The sequence below is a fragment of the Artemia franciscana genome, chromosome 1 (genome assembly GCF_032884065.1).
Source record: "Artemia franciscana chromosome 1, ASM3288406v1, whole genome shotgun sequence".
Taxonomy (NCBI): domain Eukaryota; kingdom Metazoa; phylum Arthropoda; class Branchiopoda; order Anostraca; family Artemiidae; genus Artemia; species Artemia franciscana.
Window position 1 is genome coordinate 67,107,798 of NC_088863.1, and position 19,781 is coordinate 67,127,578.

At 36.9% G+C, this 19,781-nt stretch overlaps 1 protein-coding gene across 1 annotated transcript in view; it reads right to left on the minus strand.

The window, feature by feature from the left end:
- Positions 1 to 7,885: 7,885 nt before the first annotated feature.
- Positions 7,886 to 19,781, minus strand: part of LOC136033156 (DNA (cytosine-5)-methyltransferase 3A-like) — a 32,046-nt gene continuing 20,150 nt past the window's right edge. Inside the window, exon 3 of the mRNA XM_065713818.1 lies at positions 7,886 to 10,515. Within this exon, the coding sequence (XP_065569890.1) occupies positions 8,717 to 10,515 (1,799 nt within the window). The 3' untranslated portion in view covers positions 7,886 to 8,716. The remainder of the gene's footprint in view (positions 10,516 to 19,781) is intronic.

The window sequence follows — 19,781 nt, forward strand, 5'->3', positions numbered from 1 at the left end:
TTGTCAACTGACGTACCTATCTATATATAAAAACTAGCTGTTGGGGTGGCGCTTCGTGCAACCCCAACACCTAGTTGGTGGGGCGCTTCGCGCCCCCCCAAGCCCCCCCCCCCCGCGCGCGTAAGTCGTTACGCACCATATTAGTTACGCGCCATTGTAGTTGCTTCCCTGTGTCCCACCTGTGAATAGAGAATTGTCTGTGCATATAAATAGATGGTCAGGTTTACTGACTCTTGAACATGCAACATATAATTGTCCATGGGAAAAAAAAAATCCGTATTCAAATCTATACCTCATTATTCTAATGATGTGTCCCTGTGTCCCGGTCGTCATTTATATTCCCTGTGTCCCGGTCGTCATTTGTGTCCCGGTATCCCAGTTTGTAATTTCTCTTTGAGTGTCCCGGTCGTCATTTATATTCCCTGTGTCCCGGTGTCCCGGTCGTCATTTGTGTCCGGGTCTGTAATTTCTATTCGAACAATCCCTGTGTCCCGGTCGTCATTTATATATCCCGCCTGTGCCCCCGGCGTCCCCGTTGTAGTTATGTCCCTATGTCCCGGTCGTCATTTATAGAGAAAGTAAGAAAAGAAAGCGTGCCGAAAAATCACAACAACAGCGTGAAATTAGGCTTGCGTCTCAAAGAGAAATCACCAAAAGAAAGCGTGCCGAGGAATCACAAGAGCAACCTGGGTCAGTGCGATGCTGGATGTACTCAGTGAAATGGCAAAAACGAGGATTGCCACTAGCACATATACTAATCTGGCTACATTATAAAATTACTTCTAACGAAATAGATTATGTGATTTCCGCTGAAATACCTGATGAAAATGTCGATAAGGGGTTATATGATACTGTTGTAAAAAATATGATACATGGACCTTGCTGTGCACTGAACGAAAATTCACCATGCATGGCCAAAGGAAGGTGCACAAAGCAAAATCCTCGACTTTTAGTACCCAACACAATTACTGGCAATGATGGTTACCCACAATATAGAAGAAGATCTACTGAAGATGGTGGTAAAACAGCAATAATAAAGAAGCGTAACGGTACCACCATCGAAGTAGATAACCAGTGGGTTGTTCCATATTCCCCATTATTATCAAAAACATTTAATGCACATATAAACGTTGAATACTGTAACTCCGTAAAGGCAATCAAATACATATGTAAATACGTCAACAAAGGCAGTGACATGGCAGTTTTTGGCTTGCAGTCCGAAATCAAAGATATCGACGAAACCGTACAATATCAGGCTGGAAGATACATAAGCAGTAATGAAGCTGTTTGGCGAATTCTTTCACTTCCGATACATGAACGTAGTACAGCTCTTGTTCACTTAGCGGTACATTTACAGAATGATCAACGTGTTTATTTTTCGGAATCCAACGTGCAACAAAGAGCCCTGAATCCACCGGATACAAAGTTAACTGCTTTCTTTTCGCTATGCAAAACTGATTCTTTTGCAAAAAAACTGCTGTATACTGAAGTGCCTTCGTATTACACGTGAAATACTAAAAATAAAGTATTTGAACGTCGAAAACAGGGTAAGTCAGTCGACGGCCAACCTACCATCTTCAAAGATACCACGATAGGAAGACTCTACACCGTTCACCCCAATCAACATGAATGCTTCTTTCTACGCCTGCTTTTGGTGAATGTACCCGGTCCGACGTCCTTTGAGTATTTGAGAACTGTAAACGGTACTATACATGACACTTACCGTAGTGCAAGCCAAGCTCTGAATTTATTGGAGAATGACCAACACTGGGATAACTGCATCAATGACAGATCTGCCTTTTCAATTTAAAAGAGTGCAATTCCCAATTCGGTTAGCATTTGCAATCACCATCAACAAAGCTCAAGGTCAATCATTAGAAAAATGTGGTATAAATCTTAATACTGATTGTTTTTCCCATGGACAATTGTACGTTGCATGTTCGAGGGTCGATAAACCTGAAAATCTATTTATATGCAGCGGCAATTGGACAGCGAAGAATGTTGTATATTCGCAAGTTTTACGCAGTTAATTTGTATTGTATTTATCTATCTATCTATCTATATAAAAACGATTTGTGTGTATGCAGGTTTGTTTGTTTTTAAAAAGAGCGTTTGCATATGACGTCATTATAAATACATAAGGCTTTGTATATGCACAGACAATGGGAAAGCCAAGAATGTTGTATATTCGCAAGTTTTACGTAGTTCAAAACACATATATAAATCTATCTATATTCATAGGTGGTACACAGGGACACAACTACAATGGCGCGTAACTAATATGGCGCGTAACGACTTACGCACGCGGGGGCGCGTAATTATTACTTACCTAGTTGGTAAGTAATATTACCAACTGCTAGTAAGTAATATTATTTATCCAACAATTGATATATTGCAGACTGTCTCCAAATAGTACAATAATTTTTGCAGGTGTGCCAAAGTAGTAGCCCGGATTTTTATGGCACTTGGTATCTACCAAGTGACATGTAGCGATCAAAAATTCTGTGGGTCTGTCGGTCTATCGATCTGTCGGTCCCGGTTTTGCTAGTTTAGGCACTTCCAGGTAAGCTAGGACGATGAAATTTGGCAGGCGTATCAGGAACCAGACCAGATTAAATTACAAATTGTCGTTTCCCCGATCTGACCATCTTATATCCGCTACAACGGTTAAATCGAAAAAAATTGAAAAACTTATGAACGGGTGATCAGATAATAATGAAATTTGATATCTAGAAGAATATTGTGTCTCAGATACCTTATTTTAAATCCCAACTGGATCTGGTGACATTTGGCGGAGTTGAGGGGGGGGGACCTAAAATCTTGGAAAACACTTTGAGTTGAGGGATCGAGATATAACTTAGTGGAAAAATAAGCAGAAGTCTGAGATACGTTATCGACATAACAAGAACGGATCCATTCTATTTGGAGGAGTTAATTCTGAAAAATTAGAAAAAAATAGGTATTTTTAACTTACGAAGGAGTGATCGGATCTTAATGAGATTTCATATTTAGAAGAGCCTCGTGAATTAAATCTCTTATTTTAAATCCCAACTGGATCCAGCGTCATGGGGGGAATTTGGGGGGACTGGAAATCTTGGAAAACACTTAAAAGCGGAAAGATTAGGGTGAAAATTGATGGAAAGAATAAAAACATATCCAAGATGCGTGACTGACATAACTGGACCGGATCTGCTCTCTTTGGTGGAGTTGAGGGGGGTGGGTGTAATTTTGGAAAAATTAGAAAAAATGAGTTGTTTTTAACTTTCGAACGGCTGATCAGATCTTAATGGAATTTTATATTTAAAAGGATCTTGTTCTTTAGAGCTCTTATTTCAAATCCCGACCAGATACAGTAACATTGGGTTTGGCTTGAGAAAAAACTAAATTAGAACCATCATATTTCATAATTGACTAATACTCTTGATAAAAAGCTGAAACAGCTACTCTTGAAAATGCAGGCAGTTACTGGGCAAAAATGGGGAGTTGGCCGAGAGAGCATTAGAATAATATTACTGACCATAATATATGGAAAGACAGAATACGGTATCCCAGTGTGTTATTCTACGTAATACATTACTTTCAAATATTTGAATCAATAACAAATCGTGGCATGAGACTAATCACTTGTGGCCTAAAAAGTACACCCAATGCATCATTGTTTAAAGAATATAAAATTCTATCTTTAGAAGAGCTGTTATTGAAACTATCGTAAAATTACTTTACGAAAATTAACGTCAATCAAAACCACCATGTTTTAAGGAGTGTTTCACAAATCCCATACTCTGGAACGTATTGGTGTTCCGGAAAATTTGATCTTTTCCTGTCAGATCCACACCCCGACAAATCATCCCGCTAACATAGATAATGTCAAAGATTTAGATATTCCTGGCGTGGACTGACCCAGTACTAAGATAAATATTCAAATCTTTCGCCAAGTTACATTAGCGAAAATAGTAGAATTCTAAAGTTGGAAAGGCATCTATTGGCATAAGTTCTTAAAGCTACAATATGTCATTGGGAATTCGAGTCACAGAAGGCATCTCTATTTTTCATTTAACAAGCCTTGCTCTCCAAAAAAACACTATATACTGTGCTAGAGGTTTGTTTCGGTACATTTGTTATCCTCTCTGACTCTAAAAGTATGTGTTCTGATCTAGAAAAAAAAGACACCGAAAAATAGTTCCAGTCTTTGTGCTCTTACAACGACCCTGTTAAACCTACCATGTTAACAGGGTAAACCTACCCTGTTAGACCTAGGAAAATTTGGGTTCCTTCTCACATAGAATTAAGGGTAGTGAAATCGCTAACAATACTGTGAAACAGACTATTCACAACCTAATTCTTTGGAAGGTTTACCTCACAATAAATGAACCTCAAAGTTCATAGATTCTGCTTCAAAACTTTTACGATTAATAAAACCAGTATTTATGTTTTCTTGTTTCTTGAGTAGTTTTCTTGTTTTTTTACAAATATTTACCATAGCATCTTTTGGTTTAGTTCGACATCCCCCTTAACATGCTCTTAAAGTTTTCTATTGATACGCTTAGTCATCCTTAGTTATCACAGATACGATATTTTGACGACTTTGGTTGCAATTAGTTTCTTTTCATTTAGTTTAGTATCCCATTAACATGTCCTTAAAGTTTGAAGTAATAGCCTAAACGCTTCCTATAATATAGCCTAGGCACGCTTTTGACAATCTGGATACACATAAAGTCTTTTGATTTACTTTTGCAATATCCTAAGCCTGTTCTACTTGGTATTTTGACAACCTTGACAGACTAAAGCTTTTGATTTAGCGAAATAATTGCAAAAATATCAGCAGTAACAGTAACAATGACAGTCAGAGTTGAGGTCACAGCAAAACTAGCAGCAGTCACAGTCGCAAGTAGTTGCAGTCACAAGTAGTTATAATCTAGGTCACGAGCAGTCTTGCTCAGAGTCACAAGTAGTTATACTCACAGTCACAATTAGTCACAATTGCATTCCCAAATATCACAATTGCAAGTAATCGTAGTTCCAAGTAGAAATCACTACAACCACAAATAGTCGTAGTCGCACGTATTCCCAGTTGCGAGTAGACGCAGTTACAGTTCCAAGTAGTTGCAGACGTTAACGCAAGAGATTTCAATAAAAAGTAGTCTCAGTCACAGTCACAAGTAGTTGCAGTCGCAAAAATTCTAGTTGCAATCACAGTCACAAGTGGACAATAGGCATTCGTAATGATAGTAGTAGTACTGGTAGTAGTAGTAGTAGCCACAAAATTTTCAACTTAATACTCAGATTTGATTTATGATATTGCATTTGTAATTATTTGATAACCTAACAACAGGTATGTCAATAAATGTGAGGCGTAATCATTTCTGTATATCCTCCAATATTTTTCACATTGCAAGGATACTGCATGAGAGTTCCAAAATTTTACGACACTGCTCCAATTGGAACAAGAGCTAAGAGCTCATATGGCACTTCTGACGAGGCCGGAAGAGCCAAGAACTCATATGATATGAAGTCTAGCAAAATTCTAAGAATCAATAGATTGATTTAAAGGAAAATCAAAAGCTTAATGCCGGTCGGGATTTAAAATCAGAGCTCTGAGACACGAGGTCTTTCTAAATATCAAAATTCATTAAAATCCGATCACTCGCTCGTAAGTTAAAAATACCTCTTTTTTCTAATTTTTGCTGCCCCTTCAGCCCCCCAGATAGTCAAATCGGGGAAAACGACTTTATCAAGTCAATTTGTGCAGGTCCTTGACACGCCTACCAATTTTCATAGTCCTAGCACAACCAGAAGACCCAAACTCGCTAACGTACTGAACTCCACCCCCTAACTTTCCCAAAAAGAGCGGATTCAGTACGGTTATGTCAATCAAGTATCTACGAGATTTGCTTATTTTACACGTCAAGTTTCATCCCGATCTCTCCACTATAAGCGATTTCCAAGATTTCCAGTTTCCCTTCCAACTCCCCCCAATGTCAACAGATCTGGTCAGGATTTGAAATAAGAGCTCTGAGACATGAGTTCCTTCTAAATATAGAATTTCATTCAGATCTTGAAACCCATTCTTAAGCTAAAAATACCTCAATTTTTGTGATTTTTCCACATTAACACCCCCCAGCTCACCCAAAGAGAACGGATCCGTTCCGATCATGTCAATCACGTATCTATAACTTGTGCTTATTCTTCCCATCAGGTTTCATCTCAATCTCCCCACTCTAAGCGTTTTTCAAGATTCCCGGTTTTCGAGATTTCTGTTTCCCCCCTCCAACCCTCTATGTCCTCGGATCCCATTCGAATTAAAAATAGAACATCTGAGGTATAAGATCCTTCTATATATCAAGTTTCTTTAAAATTCGATCAGCCATTTGTAAGATACCTCAATTTTCTCGTTTTCCAAAAATTCCGGTTTCCCCCTCCAACTCCCCCAATGTCACCCGATCTGGTCGGGATTTAAAATAAGAGCTCTAAAGCACAATGTCTTTCTGGATATCAAATTTCACTACGATCTGATAGCCCGTTCGTAAGTTACAAATACCTCATTTTTTCAAATTTTTCAGCATTAGCCCCACCCCTAACTCCCCCAAATACAGCGGATCTGTTCCGATTATGTCAAACCCATATCTAGGACTTCTGCTTATTTTTTCCCACCAAGTTTCACACTCCCCCCAATGTTGCCGGATCCAATCAGGATTTAAAATAAGAGCTCTGAGACACGATATCCTTCTAAATATCAAATTTCATTAAGATCCGATCACCCGGATCTTAGTTGCAACTCCCCCCCAACTCCCCCAAAGAGAGCGTGTCCATTCCGGTTATGTCAATCACGTATCTAGGACTTCGGCTTATTTTTCCAACAAGTTTCATCTCGATCCTTCCAATCTAAGCGTTTTCCAAGATTTTAGGTTTCCCCCTTCAACTCCACCCAATGTCACCAGATCCAGTCGGGATTTAAAATAAGAGCTTTGAGACACGATATTCTTCTAAATATCAAATTTCATTAAGATCTGATCACCCATTCGTAAGTTAAAAATACCTCATTTTTCTTCTATTTTTCCGAATTAACCGTCCCCCCACTCCCCTCCCCTAGATGGTCGAATCCAGGAAACGAATATTACTAAATTAATATGGTTTAGTCCCTGATACGCCTGCCAAATTTCATCGTCCTAGCTTATCTGGAAGTACCTAAACTAGCAAAACCGGGACAGACTGACAGAATTTGCGATCGCTATATGTCACTCGGTTATTACCAAGTGCCATAAAAATAATGCATGGAATATTCCAGGTGCCAAATTGATTAGCTACTAGATGAAAAGAACCTACGTTACTTGCTTTACGCAACTTGCGTTACGCGTTTACGCCTCGTATTTAAAAAAGCGTTAGTTTCAAGGAGAAGGAAATGCCTAATTTTCGACTTATTATATTCAGGACTAATCTTATCAGCAATGTACTTCCAGTTAATTTTTTATGCTTTAATTAATTTCTAGTTTTGTTTTAGTATATACCATGTTATCATTTTTGTAATTTTTTTTATACCCAAAACTTGAAGGGTAATTGAAAAGGAATAAAGGACTAGCAAGTAATTTTAAACAATAAGTACAATTACTATTCCTTTGGTGATGTGTTTAAAATTGAAATTGCAAATAACTGTTTTGGAGAAGCGGTGTGTTAGGTTTACAACTTGACCGATCTTAAAAAGAATGAATTTGAGTCATTTAAGTCACATACGAAGTGCGCAAGCGGCGACTTTAGCTTGATTTATGTTAAATTTACTAGCAGCCTCTTTTCAGTTCTTAGGACTCTTAACTAGTGAACTTGTTTTCAATTTATGGTTTTGTTGATACTTTTTATATTGGGTGGTGATAAAAACTAAAACATACTCTGATAATGAGGTATTTATTGCTAGAATTTCAAATAAGAAACATAGAAAAGTAACAATAAACAAATACAAAAAGGAGGGGAAATCTGTAACTACTCAAAAAGAAACTCAAAAGAAAAGAAAACAAGAAGAGGGCACTAATGGCTTGATGCAAAGTCGAACGAAAATCGGAATTCAGTAACGTAAGACATATAATATTCATAGAATTAAAAACAGAATTCGAAAACGAGATTCTGAAATAATAAAATCGAAATTCGGACAAGGAATTAAAAACTCGAAAGAACAGAGGATGACCCTAATACAATGACGTAAGATACCTTCAACACAATACTGTCAATAAAATAAAGCAAAAATGAGTAAATGTATTTTACAGATTTTCCTACAACCGAATATTGTCTGCACTATAGCTAACTTAAAACACTAATTAGTCCGTTAAAAAGAAAAACAATTACAACCAAGATGAGACTTCAATTTCTTTTTAGTTTTGCAAGTTTTCTTAGTTTTTCTAGAACCCCGTTATTTTCCCCAGCTGTTCAGAATATGTATATAAGCTACGAATTTAATAGAACAATGTGCAAACTACATTGTCCCAAAAGAAGCAGTTCAGAGATTGTCTGGCCATTAAATTGTAACCCATATCTATTAAATCACCCAGTCGTAAACCATGTGAATCAAAGTCCTTTTTTCAAATTTTAGGCTTTGGAGTTTTGGCCCCGCCGAGATTAAAGTCAACCATTTAAAAGTGGTATTGAAATCCTTGATCGAAGCTGATACTTCAATCAACGAGAAAATACTTTCAAAGGCTTGGATTAATTGAAAACAGGCTCTTGAAAGAGCTCATTGACTCATCTCTTTCCTGGTAATGTAATACTTTTTAAGGGGCTCAAAGATTCGATTGATCACAAAAACTGACCACGCAGAGCCAAGCATTTTTAATCGCATTCGAAAGCTAGCATTTGCCACATCAGTATAATGCTTTGGAAAACCAAAAACCCGCTCAATTTCTGTAATCCAAATCTGGTCTCTTTCCCCAGTCAAAGTATTCCTAATAGGTTTAGTCTTTTTGGGTCCTTGAAGGAGTGAATTCGGGTTAGTTGTTATTGTCCTTAGTTTTGAAAACTTGGATACACGATTAGTATCTACTTCAATGAGATCACTAACAACAGGACTACCAGGAGAGTCAAAAATATTGCACAGACCTGGAATATTACCCCAAAAAAGACGCGGTCGCTTCTGTGCACTGAATGCAGCAGCATCAATTAGGACAGGATCACACTCGAAAAATTTAGAAATAGTTTGACGGCAGCGAGTGGCCATAGACGGCACATTTTCAAAAAGCCAAAACATATGGGTCTTCTGACTTCTTTGAAGAAATTTCATGACTCTGTAGTAGTCGAAAACTAAAAACCCACTGCTTGAATACAAGCCCAGACGATTAACATTTGCTCCACTAAGCTCAGTGCAAGGTGGACCCCCAATTAAAATGTCTATTCTCCCTAAACTCTTCAGTTTCGCCTGCGTTAACATTTCAATTTGCCCTATACATTCAATAATATCTTTCAGCTCGACATTATTCACCAAAGTAGTATTAACCGAATCATAGTCAATTTCACATACGTAATATTTTTCAATTTCAAAATTGAGTTGTTTTAGAGCCAATAAGCCAGTTCCAATACCATCATATAGAGATAAAACACGAGCCTTAGCTTTCGCATATGGAAGAAACTGAGAGATACTAGTTTTCACTAAAGGCTGATATAATTCAGCCAAGCAATTGTGCCATTTCAGTCTGGGTTGAATGTACCTGATGGTATTATAAGAGCATATAGGACAAGACCAATCATCAGAGTCCTTAACAATTAAGAAAAGTTTTAGGCACGGATCACAAAACGATTTTAAACACTCTTCGTCTTTGCACGTAATAGTACACTTAGGAGATGAACATATGAGACAGCATAAATGCTTACCATCTGAGTCTGTGGCAAATAGCCCGCTTTTAAGCTCTTCCTTGCAGGTTGTACATACTTTTCCAATAAAATATGGATGATTAAACAAACCGCCGAGCTCAAAGCAGACCAAGCATAGACAAGATAAATCGCAATCAGATTCAAAAACTTCTTCACCTTTTTTAAAGCGATCTTTAGACTCTTGACACCTTTTCTTAATATGATATTCAGGAAGTATTTTTTTTGAATTGCGCTTCCTTAGTGAATTATGAAGCAAAGAAATTCCATTAGTTGCTGTCTGGTTAATACTCTCAGCAAACATCCTATTGATGGGAGAATAAGGAGCAGCTGTATCACAGTCTTGCTTAAAACCGGGATAAAAATGAGCTTCGTCAATTACAGTTAGAATTTCTGAATGAATACCGAAAGGCCAACTGTCCTTAGAAATTTGGCCAGGAAAACCATCATTAGCCCATTCAAGTATATCAAACGACGTTGGTTTGTCTTTCAAAATAGCGTAAATAGTTAAAGCTTCTTTTAGTCCTTGACGAGTGGATCTTGATTTTCTTTGTCGGCACAGTTCATCATAGGTCAATTCAAAGTCAAAAATATTCTTATCGCACACAACAATGCACTTTTTTTCTGCAAAGGAGTAGACCCATGAGTACCCATCTTCCAAACATTCAAAGCCTAAAAAAAATTGCGAAATATATTTCTAAATCATATTTGATTACTTAATAAACCTCCCCATTCCTTATTGTCACTGCAAAAGGAAAAAATGACCATTTTATGAATAAGCAATTTACTCTTTCTCTTCGTAATAAACTAAAAACCCAGTTATCGTAACAAACTTATTACGTTATCGTAAGTAGTCTCTTCGTAACAAACTAATACCTTAGTTATTAGGGAAATGTATTGGCTTGAAAATCGAAGAAAAGTGGCTGCAACCATGATATTCTTCATACGCAGCACATTTTTTCTTTGTTTTTCTTTTCTTTCCAGAGCTTTCCGCTGGAACATCTGGAATATCATGTCAATTTGTTCAGCTCCCTGACAAGCCTACCAATTTTCATCGTCCTAGGTACAAAACTCGCCAAAGCACTGAACCCCACCCCCTAACTCCCCCAAAGAGAGCAAATCCAGTACGGTTATGTCAATCACGTTTTTACGACATTTCCTTATTCTACCCACCAAGTTTCATCCCGATTCATTCACTCTAAGCGTTTTCCAAGATTTCCAATTTCCCCTCCAACTCCCCTCAATGTAGACAGATCTGGTCGGATTTGAAATAAGAGCTATGAGACATGAGTTCCTTCTAAATACTTAATTTCATTAAGATCCGGTAACCCGTTCTTAAGTTAAAAATACCTCGATTTTTCTAATTTTTTCCAAATTAACACCCCCTAGCTCCTCCAAAAAGAACGGATCCATTCCAATTATGTCAGTCACGTATCTAGAACTTGTGCTTATTCTTCTCATCAAGTTTCATCCCGATCTCTCCACTCTAAGCATTTTCCAAGATTTCTGTTTCACCTCTCCAACCCTGGGTTCGATTCGAGTCAAAAATAGAGCATATGAGACATAAGATACTTCTATATATCAAATTTCATTAAGATCCGATCACCTATTCGTAAGATAAAGATACCCAAATGTTCACGTTTTCCAAAAATTCCGGTTTCCCCCTTCAACTCCCTCCAATTTCGCAGGATCAGGTCAGAATTTTAAACAAGAGCTCTAAAGCAGAAGATCCTTCTAAACATCAAATTTCATTAAGATCTGATCACCCGTTCGTAAGTTACAAATACCTCTTTTTTCTAATTTTTCAAATTATTCCCCCCCCCCAACTCCACCAAAGAGAGCGGATCCGGTCCGGTTAAGTCGTCGCGTATCTTGGACTTGTTTTTATTCTTCCCACGCAGTTTCATCATGATCTCCCCGCTTTAAGTATTTTCCAAGATTTCTGGTTCCCCACCCCCTTAATGACGCTGGATCCGGTCGGGATTTAAAATAAGAGATCTGAGTTACGAGGTCCTTCTTAATATGAAGTTTCATTAAGATCCGATAACTCCTTCGTAGGTACAAAATACGTCATTTTTCTAATTTTTCGAATTTAACCCCCCCCCCCCCAACTCCCCCAAATAGAGCGGATCCGTCCCAATTATGTCAATCATATATCTAGCACTTCTGCTTATTTTTCCCACCAAGTTTCATCCCAAATTCTCTAAAAGATTTTCCAAGATTTTAGGTTCATCCCCCCACTCCCCCTGATGTCACCGGATTCGGCCGGGATTTAAAATAAGAGCTCTGAGACACGATATCCTTCCAAATATAAAATTGCCTTGAAATCCAATCACCGGTTCGTAAATTAAAAATACCTCATTTTTTCTAGTTTTTTTCTAATTATTCCGAATTAACCGTCCCCCCACTCTCCCTCTAATGGTCGAATCGGGGAAACAAACAATTTCTAATTTGATGTTGTCTGGTTTCTGATACGCCTGCCAAATTTCATCGTCTGGCTTACCTGGAAGTGCTTAAAGTAGCAAAACCGGGACAGACAGACAGACAGACTGACTGACAGACCGATAGAATTTGCGATCGCTATATGTCACTTGGTAGATACCAGGTGCCATAAGAACGATTAATTTTGCTTTTTTGCCAGAAGAAAGATCACAGATGCGTGTTAATTACTTTCCGAAAGGATGGTTGCATCGAACCAGTGACCCTAGAAGATTGGGAGAGGGCTCATTTGATCGTAAATCAAAAGATTTGGTACTCTTTTGGAGCGACTAAAAATATTGCTAAAAATATAACAGAACATAAAAATGGAGGCGAAGTTGGCTTTTAATTTCCAAAAAAAAAAAATATGGAATAATGCTATTGGCTAAGAGTAGCACCCCCCGCTGTATTCCCAGAGATACTTTTAACGGTTCTCCGACTTTTATCTCTTATCGTTACTTTTATCTGCTTTTTTCCGAATTAACTTAAGATATGATCGCTGAACATTTCACATTTTCTTGCTTTTGATACAAATAGTTTGCCTACATTTCTTTTGTTTTCGATTCCCATTATCTTGCTTCCTTGTTTCCATTATCTTGCTTGATTTTCTCAACAATGTACAACCAAAGAAGATAGTTTTGCGGTTCCTTCCCATATTTCGAATTTTTCGTTGACAGCATTAAAGCTAAAAGGAAACTAAACCAAATATGAACAGAGGAGAAATACGGTCTCGGCATTCGCTTGGAGACTATTCTTTGTTTATTCCCGGAAACGGTCAAATTTTTGTCATATATTTCTTTCTAAAAATGTCCGACATAATTTAGCAAGTTTTAGCGCTAAAGAAGGGAGAATGGTCAGTGTGCGTCTTTTTGAAAGGTTTGAGTTATAATAGGAATTTATTAGTCTTAAGATTAACATGGTTTTTTGGAACATCGAATGGGGTAAAAAATAGAGTGGAAGACAATAAAACCGTCAGAAAAGGACCTTAGTTCTTGGAATAGCATAAAAGATGTGGAGCAACGTTAGATGGAAATATACAAGGGTGGAAAAGGCTAAAAACAACGGAAAGAGACTTTAATCATAAAATAACCTGAAAACGTTGGAGTAACGTCGCATTGGCTTAAAAGTGGGTGAAAAAAAACTAAAACCGCCAGAAAAGAACATTTGGGCTTGAATATCCCAAAAGAAGTTGGAGGAACGTTGCGTTGGACAAAAAGAGGGTACAGACAAGAAAAACGTCGGAAAGGACTTCACCTCTTGGGATAAGAGATCTTGGAGGCATGTTGCATTAAATTAAAATAGGCTGGAAGACACTTAAAACAGTGGGAAATGACTTTGGGTCTAAGAGTGACCTACAAGATGTTGAGGAGCGCCAGCTGGGACTAAATAAGAATAGAAGACTCCTAAAGTCTTGGAAAAGACAAGACCAAGTCGCAAGCGTGTAAAAGAAAGTTACATCGGGAAAAGAGGGCCATACGAGACCAAAAGGCTTGGGAAAAGAATAGACCAATGGGACAAGATTTTTTCTTCGTGAAACTAATTGTAGGTTGATTTTTTTCTCCTCCATGAAACGTTGCATTTTATTTTATCGTCATGAAAGTTGTTTTATCTTGATTTTTATTCGTGAAACATCTTGCATATTGATTTTTTTTTTCAGTTGGCTTTTTATCTTTTTCCTTTCAGCGATCAGGTCCCATGTCTTTTGGGAGAGCCGTTCATCATTCAGTTTTGGACTGTACCCAATTGTTTATTCAGCCGCTTCTTGATAGCAGGACTTCATGTTCTCCCATATTGTCTCAAAATCTGCATCTTCAGGCAAAACAAGAGTTTTAAACTTATTGGATAATAGAATATTGAATAACATATTCAGTTCTTTGTCTTTTAGCTTTGCTGATGAGAAAAGTGGTTTTGCATGCCATGGGGACCTTCCTGTATGCTTTTTTAGGTTCAAAAGAATGGTGGCTATCATTAAATTGTAATCAGATCCTACATCTGCAACTCTATAAGCTCTGACGTCCTGCTGAATTGAGCACCATTTCCTATTAATGAGACAATGATCAATTTGGTTTCTTATTCGACCATCAGGTGAAGTCCAGGAGTATTTCTGTATGTCTGGATGAGGAAAAATACGTTCCCCTATCGACAGATCATGTAAAAGGGCAAAATCAATCAGTAATTCCCCGTTGTCATTTCGCTATCCAATTCCATGCTTTCCGAGGACCTCTGGGCACAAAGTTTATTCATTTTGAATTTTGGCACTAAGATCTCCCAAGGGGCGTACCACATCATGTCTTCGTATGTCTTTAAAAACACCTGCTAATTCATTGTAGAAACTCTACTTACCCTCTGTGGATGCTCCACTCGTGGAGGCATAACTTGCTACTACGGACAATTTCGCGTGGGAACCGAGGAATCTAGTCGTTGTTATTCGTTATGATATTGGGGTCCAACTTATCAGAACTTTGGCGGGAATATTTGTTAACAGAAGGGTTTGTTACCGCTGTATATTATAGTATAATACACATATATTATATTATAGTATCTATATATATATATATATATATATATATATATATATATATATATATATATATATATATATAGAGTATCTATATATATATAGTATATATTATAGTATAATCTTTGTCTATCACACCCGTCCATTGTACTTCAGAAAGAGCTAGAATATCAATTCTATATTGAATCATCTGCTATATGACTTGTTCCGTCTTTGAGAGTTGGGACATAGTTCTCAAGTTCCAGAAGCCGAGTTTAACATTTTTTAGCAGTCAAAAATCTTTTTTTCGAAGCATGAGTTAGTAGTCGTCGGTAAAGGGATTGATCCGAGGCTACTCGTTGATGTTTCGTTATCAAATTGAGTTTCCTTTACTGCACGTTCTTGCTGTAGAGTCTCAGGTGGGGGTTAAGAGCCCCCAGCCCAACCCTCCTCTTTGACCCAGGCTTGGGACTGACTATTGACGAAATAATCCGACAATAGGCGGAGTTTTAAAGGTACAGGTAGTTCTATAAAAAAAACCATTAACCTATACATTTATTTTAGCAAAAAAAAAAATGTCCCACAGCAAAGTGGCGTATTCAACAATTTTGTGATGTAAAACAAAAATACTAACCAAAAGAAGTCCAAAATGCTATTGCATGAAAATACTGAAATAGTTAATTGATTTAGAATTATCAAAAATCCATACGCATATTGAGCTCCGAGTTTCAGATATAGTAATGCCGTACGGTGGGGCATTTGTTTTTTAAGGTGCAGATAGCCCTAAAAAAGAAAACGGCTAACATACAAATAACAAGTCCAAAAAGCTATTGTGTGAAATTTCTCAGATAATTAATTAATTTAGAATTATCGAAAATCTATACGTATATTGAGCCTCGCGATTCAGAGATAGTAACGTCGTACGGTAGCGCATTCATTTTTGAAAGTGCAAGTAGTCCTACAAAAAAAAACGGTTAACACAGACATTGACTTTAGCCAAAAATACTATCCCACAGCAAAGTGGTGTTTTCAGCTTTTTTGGTGGAAAACAAGAGTTTTAGCCAAAAAAAGGCCAAAATGCTATTGCGTGAAATTCTCAGATAGTCATTAGAAAATTTATCAGAATTAACGAAAATCTATGCGCATATTGAACCTCGATTTTAAGAGGCAGTAACGCCGTACGGTAGCACACTAGTTTCTAAAAGGTGCAGGTAGTCGTATAAATGAAAAAGGGTAATAGAATTTTGTTTTAGACAAAAAGACTGTCCCAGAGCAAAGTGAAGTTTTCAGCCATTTTGTGGTCCGAAACAACAATTTTAGCCACAAATAGGGCCAAAACGATTTTGGGTGAAAATTCTGGAATAATTGATTTAGAATTATCAAAATCCATATGCATATTCAGCCTCGAGTTTTAGTGGCAGCAATACCAAAGGGTGGCGCATTCGTTTTTAAAAGGTGCAGGTACTCCTACAAAATAAGGGTTAACATAAGCATTTATTTTTGCCAAAAAGACTGTCCCACAGCAAATTGGTGTTTTCAGCCACATTGTGACACAAAACAGCAATTTCAGCCAAAAATTCTAAAAAGCTCTTGCGTGAAAATTCTGTGATAGTTCATTGATTTAGAGTTATCAAAAATCTGTACGCATATTGAGCTTCGAGTCTCAGAGACAGCAATGCCGTGCGTGTTTAAAACGTGCATTCGTTTTTAAGAGGTGCAGGTAGTCCTACAAAATAAACGGGTGACATAGACGCTTATTATAGCCAAAAGGACCATTCAACAACACATGTATCCGTAATCTTTCTTCTAACAAAAAATACAAAATTCTTTATTTTTGCATTTAGGAGCTTCGTAAAACGTGAAATAAAAAGTAAATAAAACATTATCTCTAGCATCAACCCCCTTCCCCGATCTGGAACTGGTTGGTAGGATCGCCGTATTTATTTAATTCGCGGTTCTTTTTGCTTATATTTTATCCTTTACAAGCTTTTTTCATGTTTTGTTTTTTTCCGTTTTTGAGTTTGAATCACTTTTCCTGTGTTTTAATAATATTTGTATATTTGTTTTATTAACAAAATTTGTATGTAGAATAAAAGTTTGCATCTTTTAGATTTATTGATCCAATCATCTAAATGATTAAATGTAAAATTATGTGTAGTGAAGAGGGAAAGAAAGACTTTTGATCATGTATAATGGTGTACCATATTTTACCCATAACGATACTCTCGCTTTTATTACATTTTTGAAAGCACGTCAAGGTTCCAATAAAATAAGAGACTACATTATTAAAAAACATGCACCAAGAGCAACCACAATATTATCTGATAGAATTCTTTAAAAGCATTACTTATTATGCAGATGAATACCAAATTCAATCAATTTCTAGTATGTGAGTTTCACCTCTGCTCATATCAGGAGCCATATGAGAACACACAATTCATTCAACCAGTCTAGTTTGCGCGAATAAGAGTTCTCCTAGCGTGGAATAGTTTATCATGTAAAATGTATTAGCCAAATCAAAATGTTAGAAAGATTTTATTGGTCCAACTTTCTAAAATTCCATTTTACTGAGGGGGAGTCCCTTTTGAGTCCTAATGTAGATAAAATTCTTTAGTTAATAAATATTCCCTGAGGAAAAAATATAAACATATTGAAAAAAAAGAAATTTCTTCAAACATTATGTAGCATCCCACGTGTGCACCATCATTACGCAATACCCATGTGTGCACCGTCATTACGTAGCACCAACATGTGTGCCCCCTAAGTTACGATCAGGGATCGTAACTTAGCCAAAAGTAAGAAATAGCCAAAAGTAAACAACTCATATAGAAATAGCCAAAAGTAAACAACTCATTACGTAACAAGCGTCTGCTGGATAGAATTGCTCGCTAGGGGCCCGGTAGTTAGACTAGGTTAGGGGCCTAGTGAAATTGGATGCTAGCGCACCCGGTCGTTAGGTTAGGGTCCCGATGAAATTGGATTCTAAGGCTCCAGGATTCCAAGATCCTTGGATTCTGAAGGAAATTAGATACTAGGGCTTGTGTGGTTAGGTTAAAAGGCGCGGCGAAATTGGATGGTAGACCTCCATTAGAACTGGTTGCTAGGGGCCTCGGTTAGAATTGGAAGCTAGGGGGCCTGGTGAAATCGCTCGCTAGGGTTAAGCCTCTTGAAGGTTCCCCCACTAGCGGGCCCTAAAATCTTTAAGAATTAAATAAACTATTAAATAACAATCTTAGTAATCCTAGAGTAAAGATGCTTTGAAGGTTTTTTCCCCTGGCCCTCGTAGGTTTTTGAAAGCCAAAGAAACTATTTGGTAAAATTTGCATACTGACGAATACACTCTCTATTAGGTAAAACCCAAACCCTATGACTTAGCACCGAAGGAAATTTTGATTTGGCGGGCTCCCTGTAGGTTTTTTTTTAAGAAACTATTACATAACAACCAAAGAAATCCTGGAGTAAAGCCCAGAAGGTCTTTTAAAAAGAAATTTTTAAACGACTAACACATGCTTCATTTAGAAAACATTCTCTATAATGTAACGAGTTGTTGGGGTGGCGCTTCGCGCCACCCCAACACCTAGTTGGTGGGGGCGCTTCGCACCCCCCAAGCCTCCCACGCGCGTAAGTCGTTACGCGCAATTGTAGTTGTGTCCCTGTGTCCCAACTGTGAATATATATATATATATATATATCTATATATATATAAATATATATATATATATATATTCAAGTGCTGGTCTATATTAATCACTAATTTAGGAAAACAGTCTTCCTTTTTTTTTTTGTGCTGTAGCATTGGTGATTTCTCTTTTCATGATATTATTCCAGGTTGGATCCAAGGCTGGTGGAGAAAATTTTTTTTTAGTTTTCTCCCCGACAGACCTTTACCCTGGCCCAGGTTTTTAACCTGATATTGTTAATTATTGGTGAGATGGCACTTATGCAAATTTCATGTTCTTTCATCTTTTTGTTTATGTATTTATTGACCTATTGATCTTGGCATGTTTTTTGGACTTTGATTGTTGGATTTTGATTTGGATGTTGGTTTGTTTTGGATTTATTTTCAATAACTTTTTATGCAACAAAACACAAATATTAGCCTCGGAACACGGAACGATTTTTTGAAAGTTAGTAAGTGTAAAAGTCGTTGTTTTCTTTGCCAAGATCATTTTGTCCCACGGACTTCTGTTAAAAGTACATTGTATAATAAAAATTTTGCATGCAAGTTACGTGGTAATGTTAATTGTAGAACAACCAATGTAATTTACCTATTAGAATGTAATAAATGCTGCCTACAATATGTGGGGGAAACAACTAATAATATATATAAAAGATTTTCTGGACACAAGACAACAGTTAATAATGAAAAAACTAATAACTATCTAGTTCAACATTGTAATAATGGTAAATGTTCCATATCAGATATAACTGTCACAATTTTAGAAAATTTAGAATTAGAAAATTTAAATAAAGAAGAGAAGAATAATAGACTACGTAAACAGGAGGATTTCTGGATCCATACTCTTGGTACAGCTTATCCTTTTGGGCTAAATGATCGTGTAGCAAAATATGGTGACATGTCTCATGTTGTTGTTAAATGTATTGATGGTTTTATGGACCATCCTTCTTTTACTTGTCCTACTAAACGTAAAAAACGATCGAGAGGACATAGGAAAAATAATAGAAAAAATGAATTAGATGTACATATGCTTTCTATAGATCTATGCCAGCTACTTGAATCTAGGGGTATGATTTCTGTAATAAAGTGTCTAAATAATTTATCCAAGAGGAATTTAATCAAACTTTTCTGGATTGTTAAGAATAATACAGCTCTTGATTATAATTTTAAAGTAATATGTGATACAATTTGCATTCTAACTAAAACGAAATTTATTTCAAAAAAGAAAAAGTTCGATAAGATTAGTAATAAGGATAACAGATTATATTTACCTATTAATTTTAC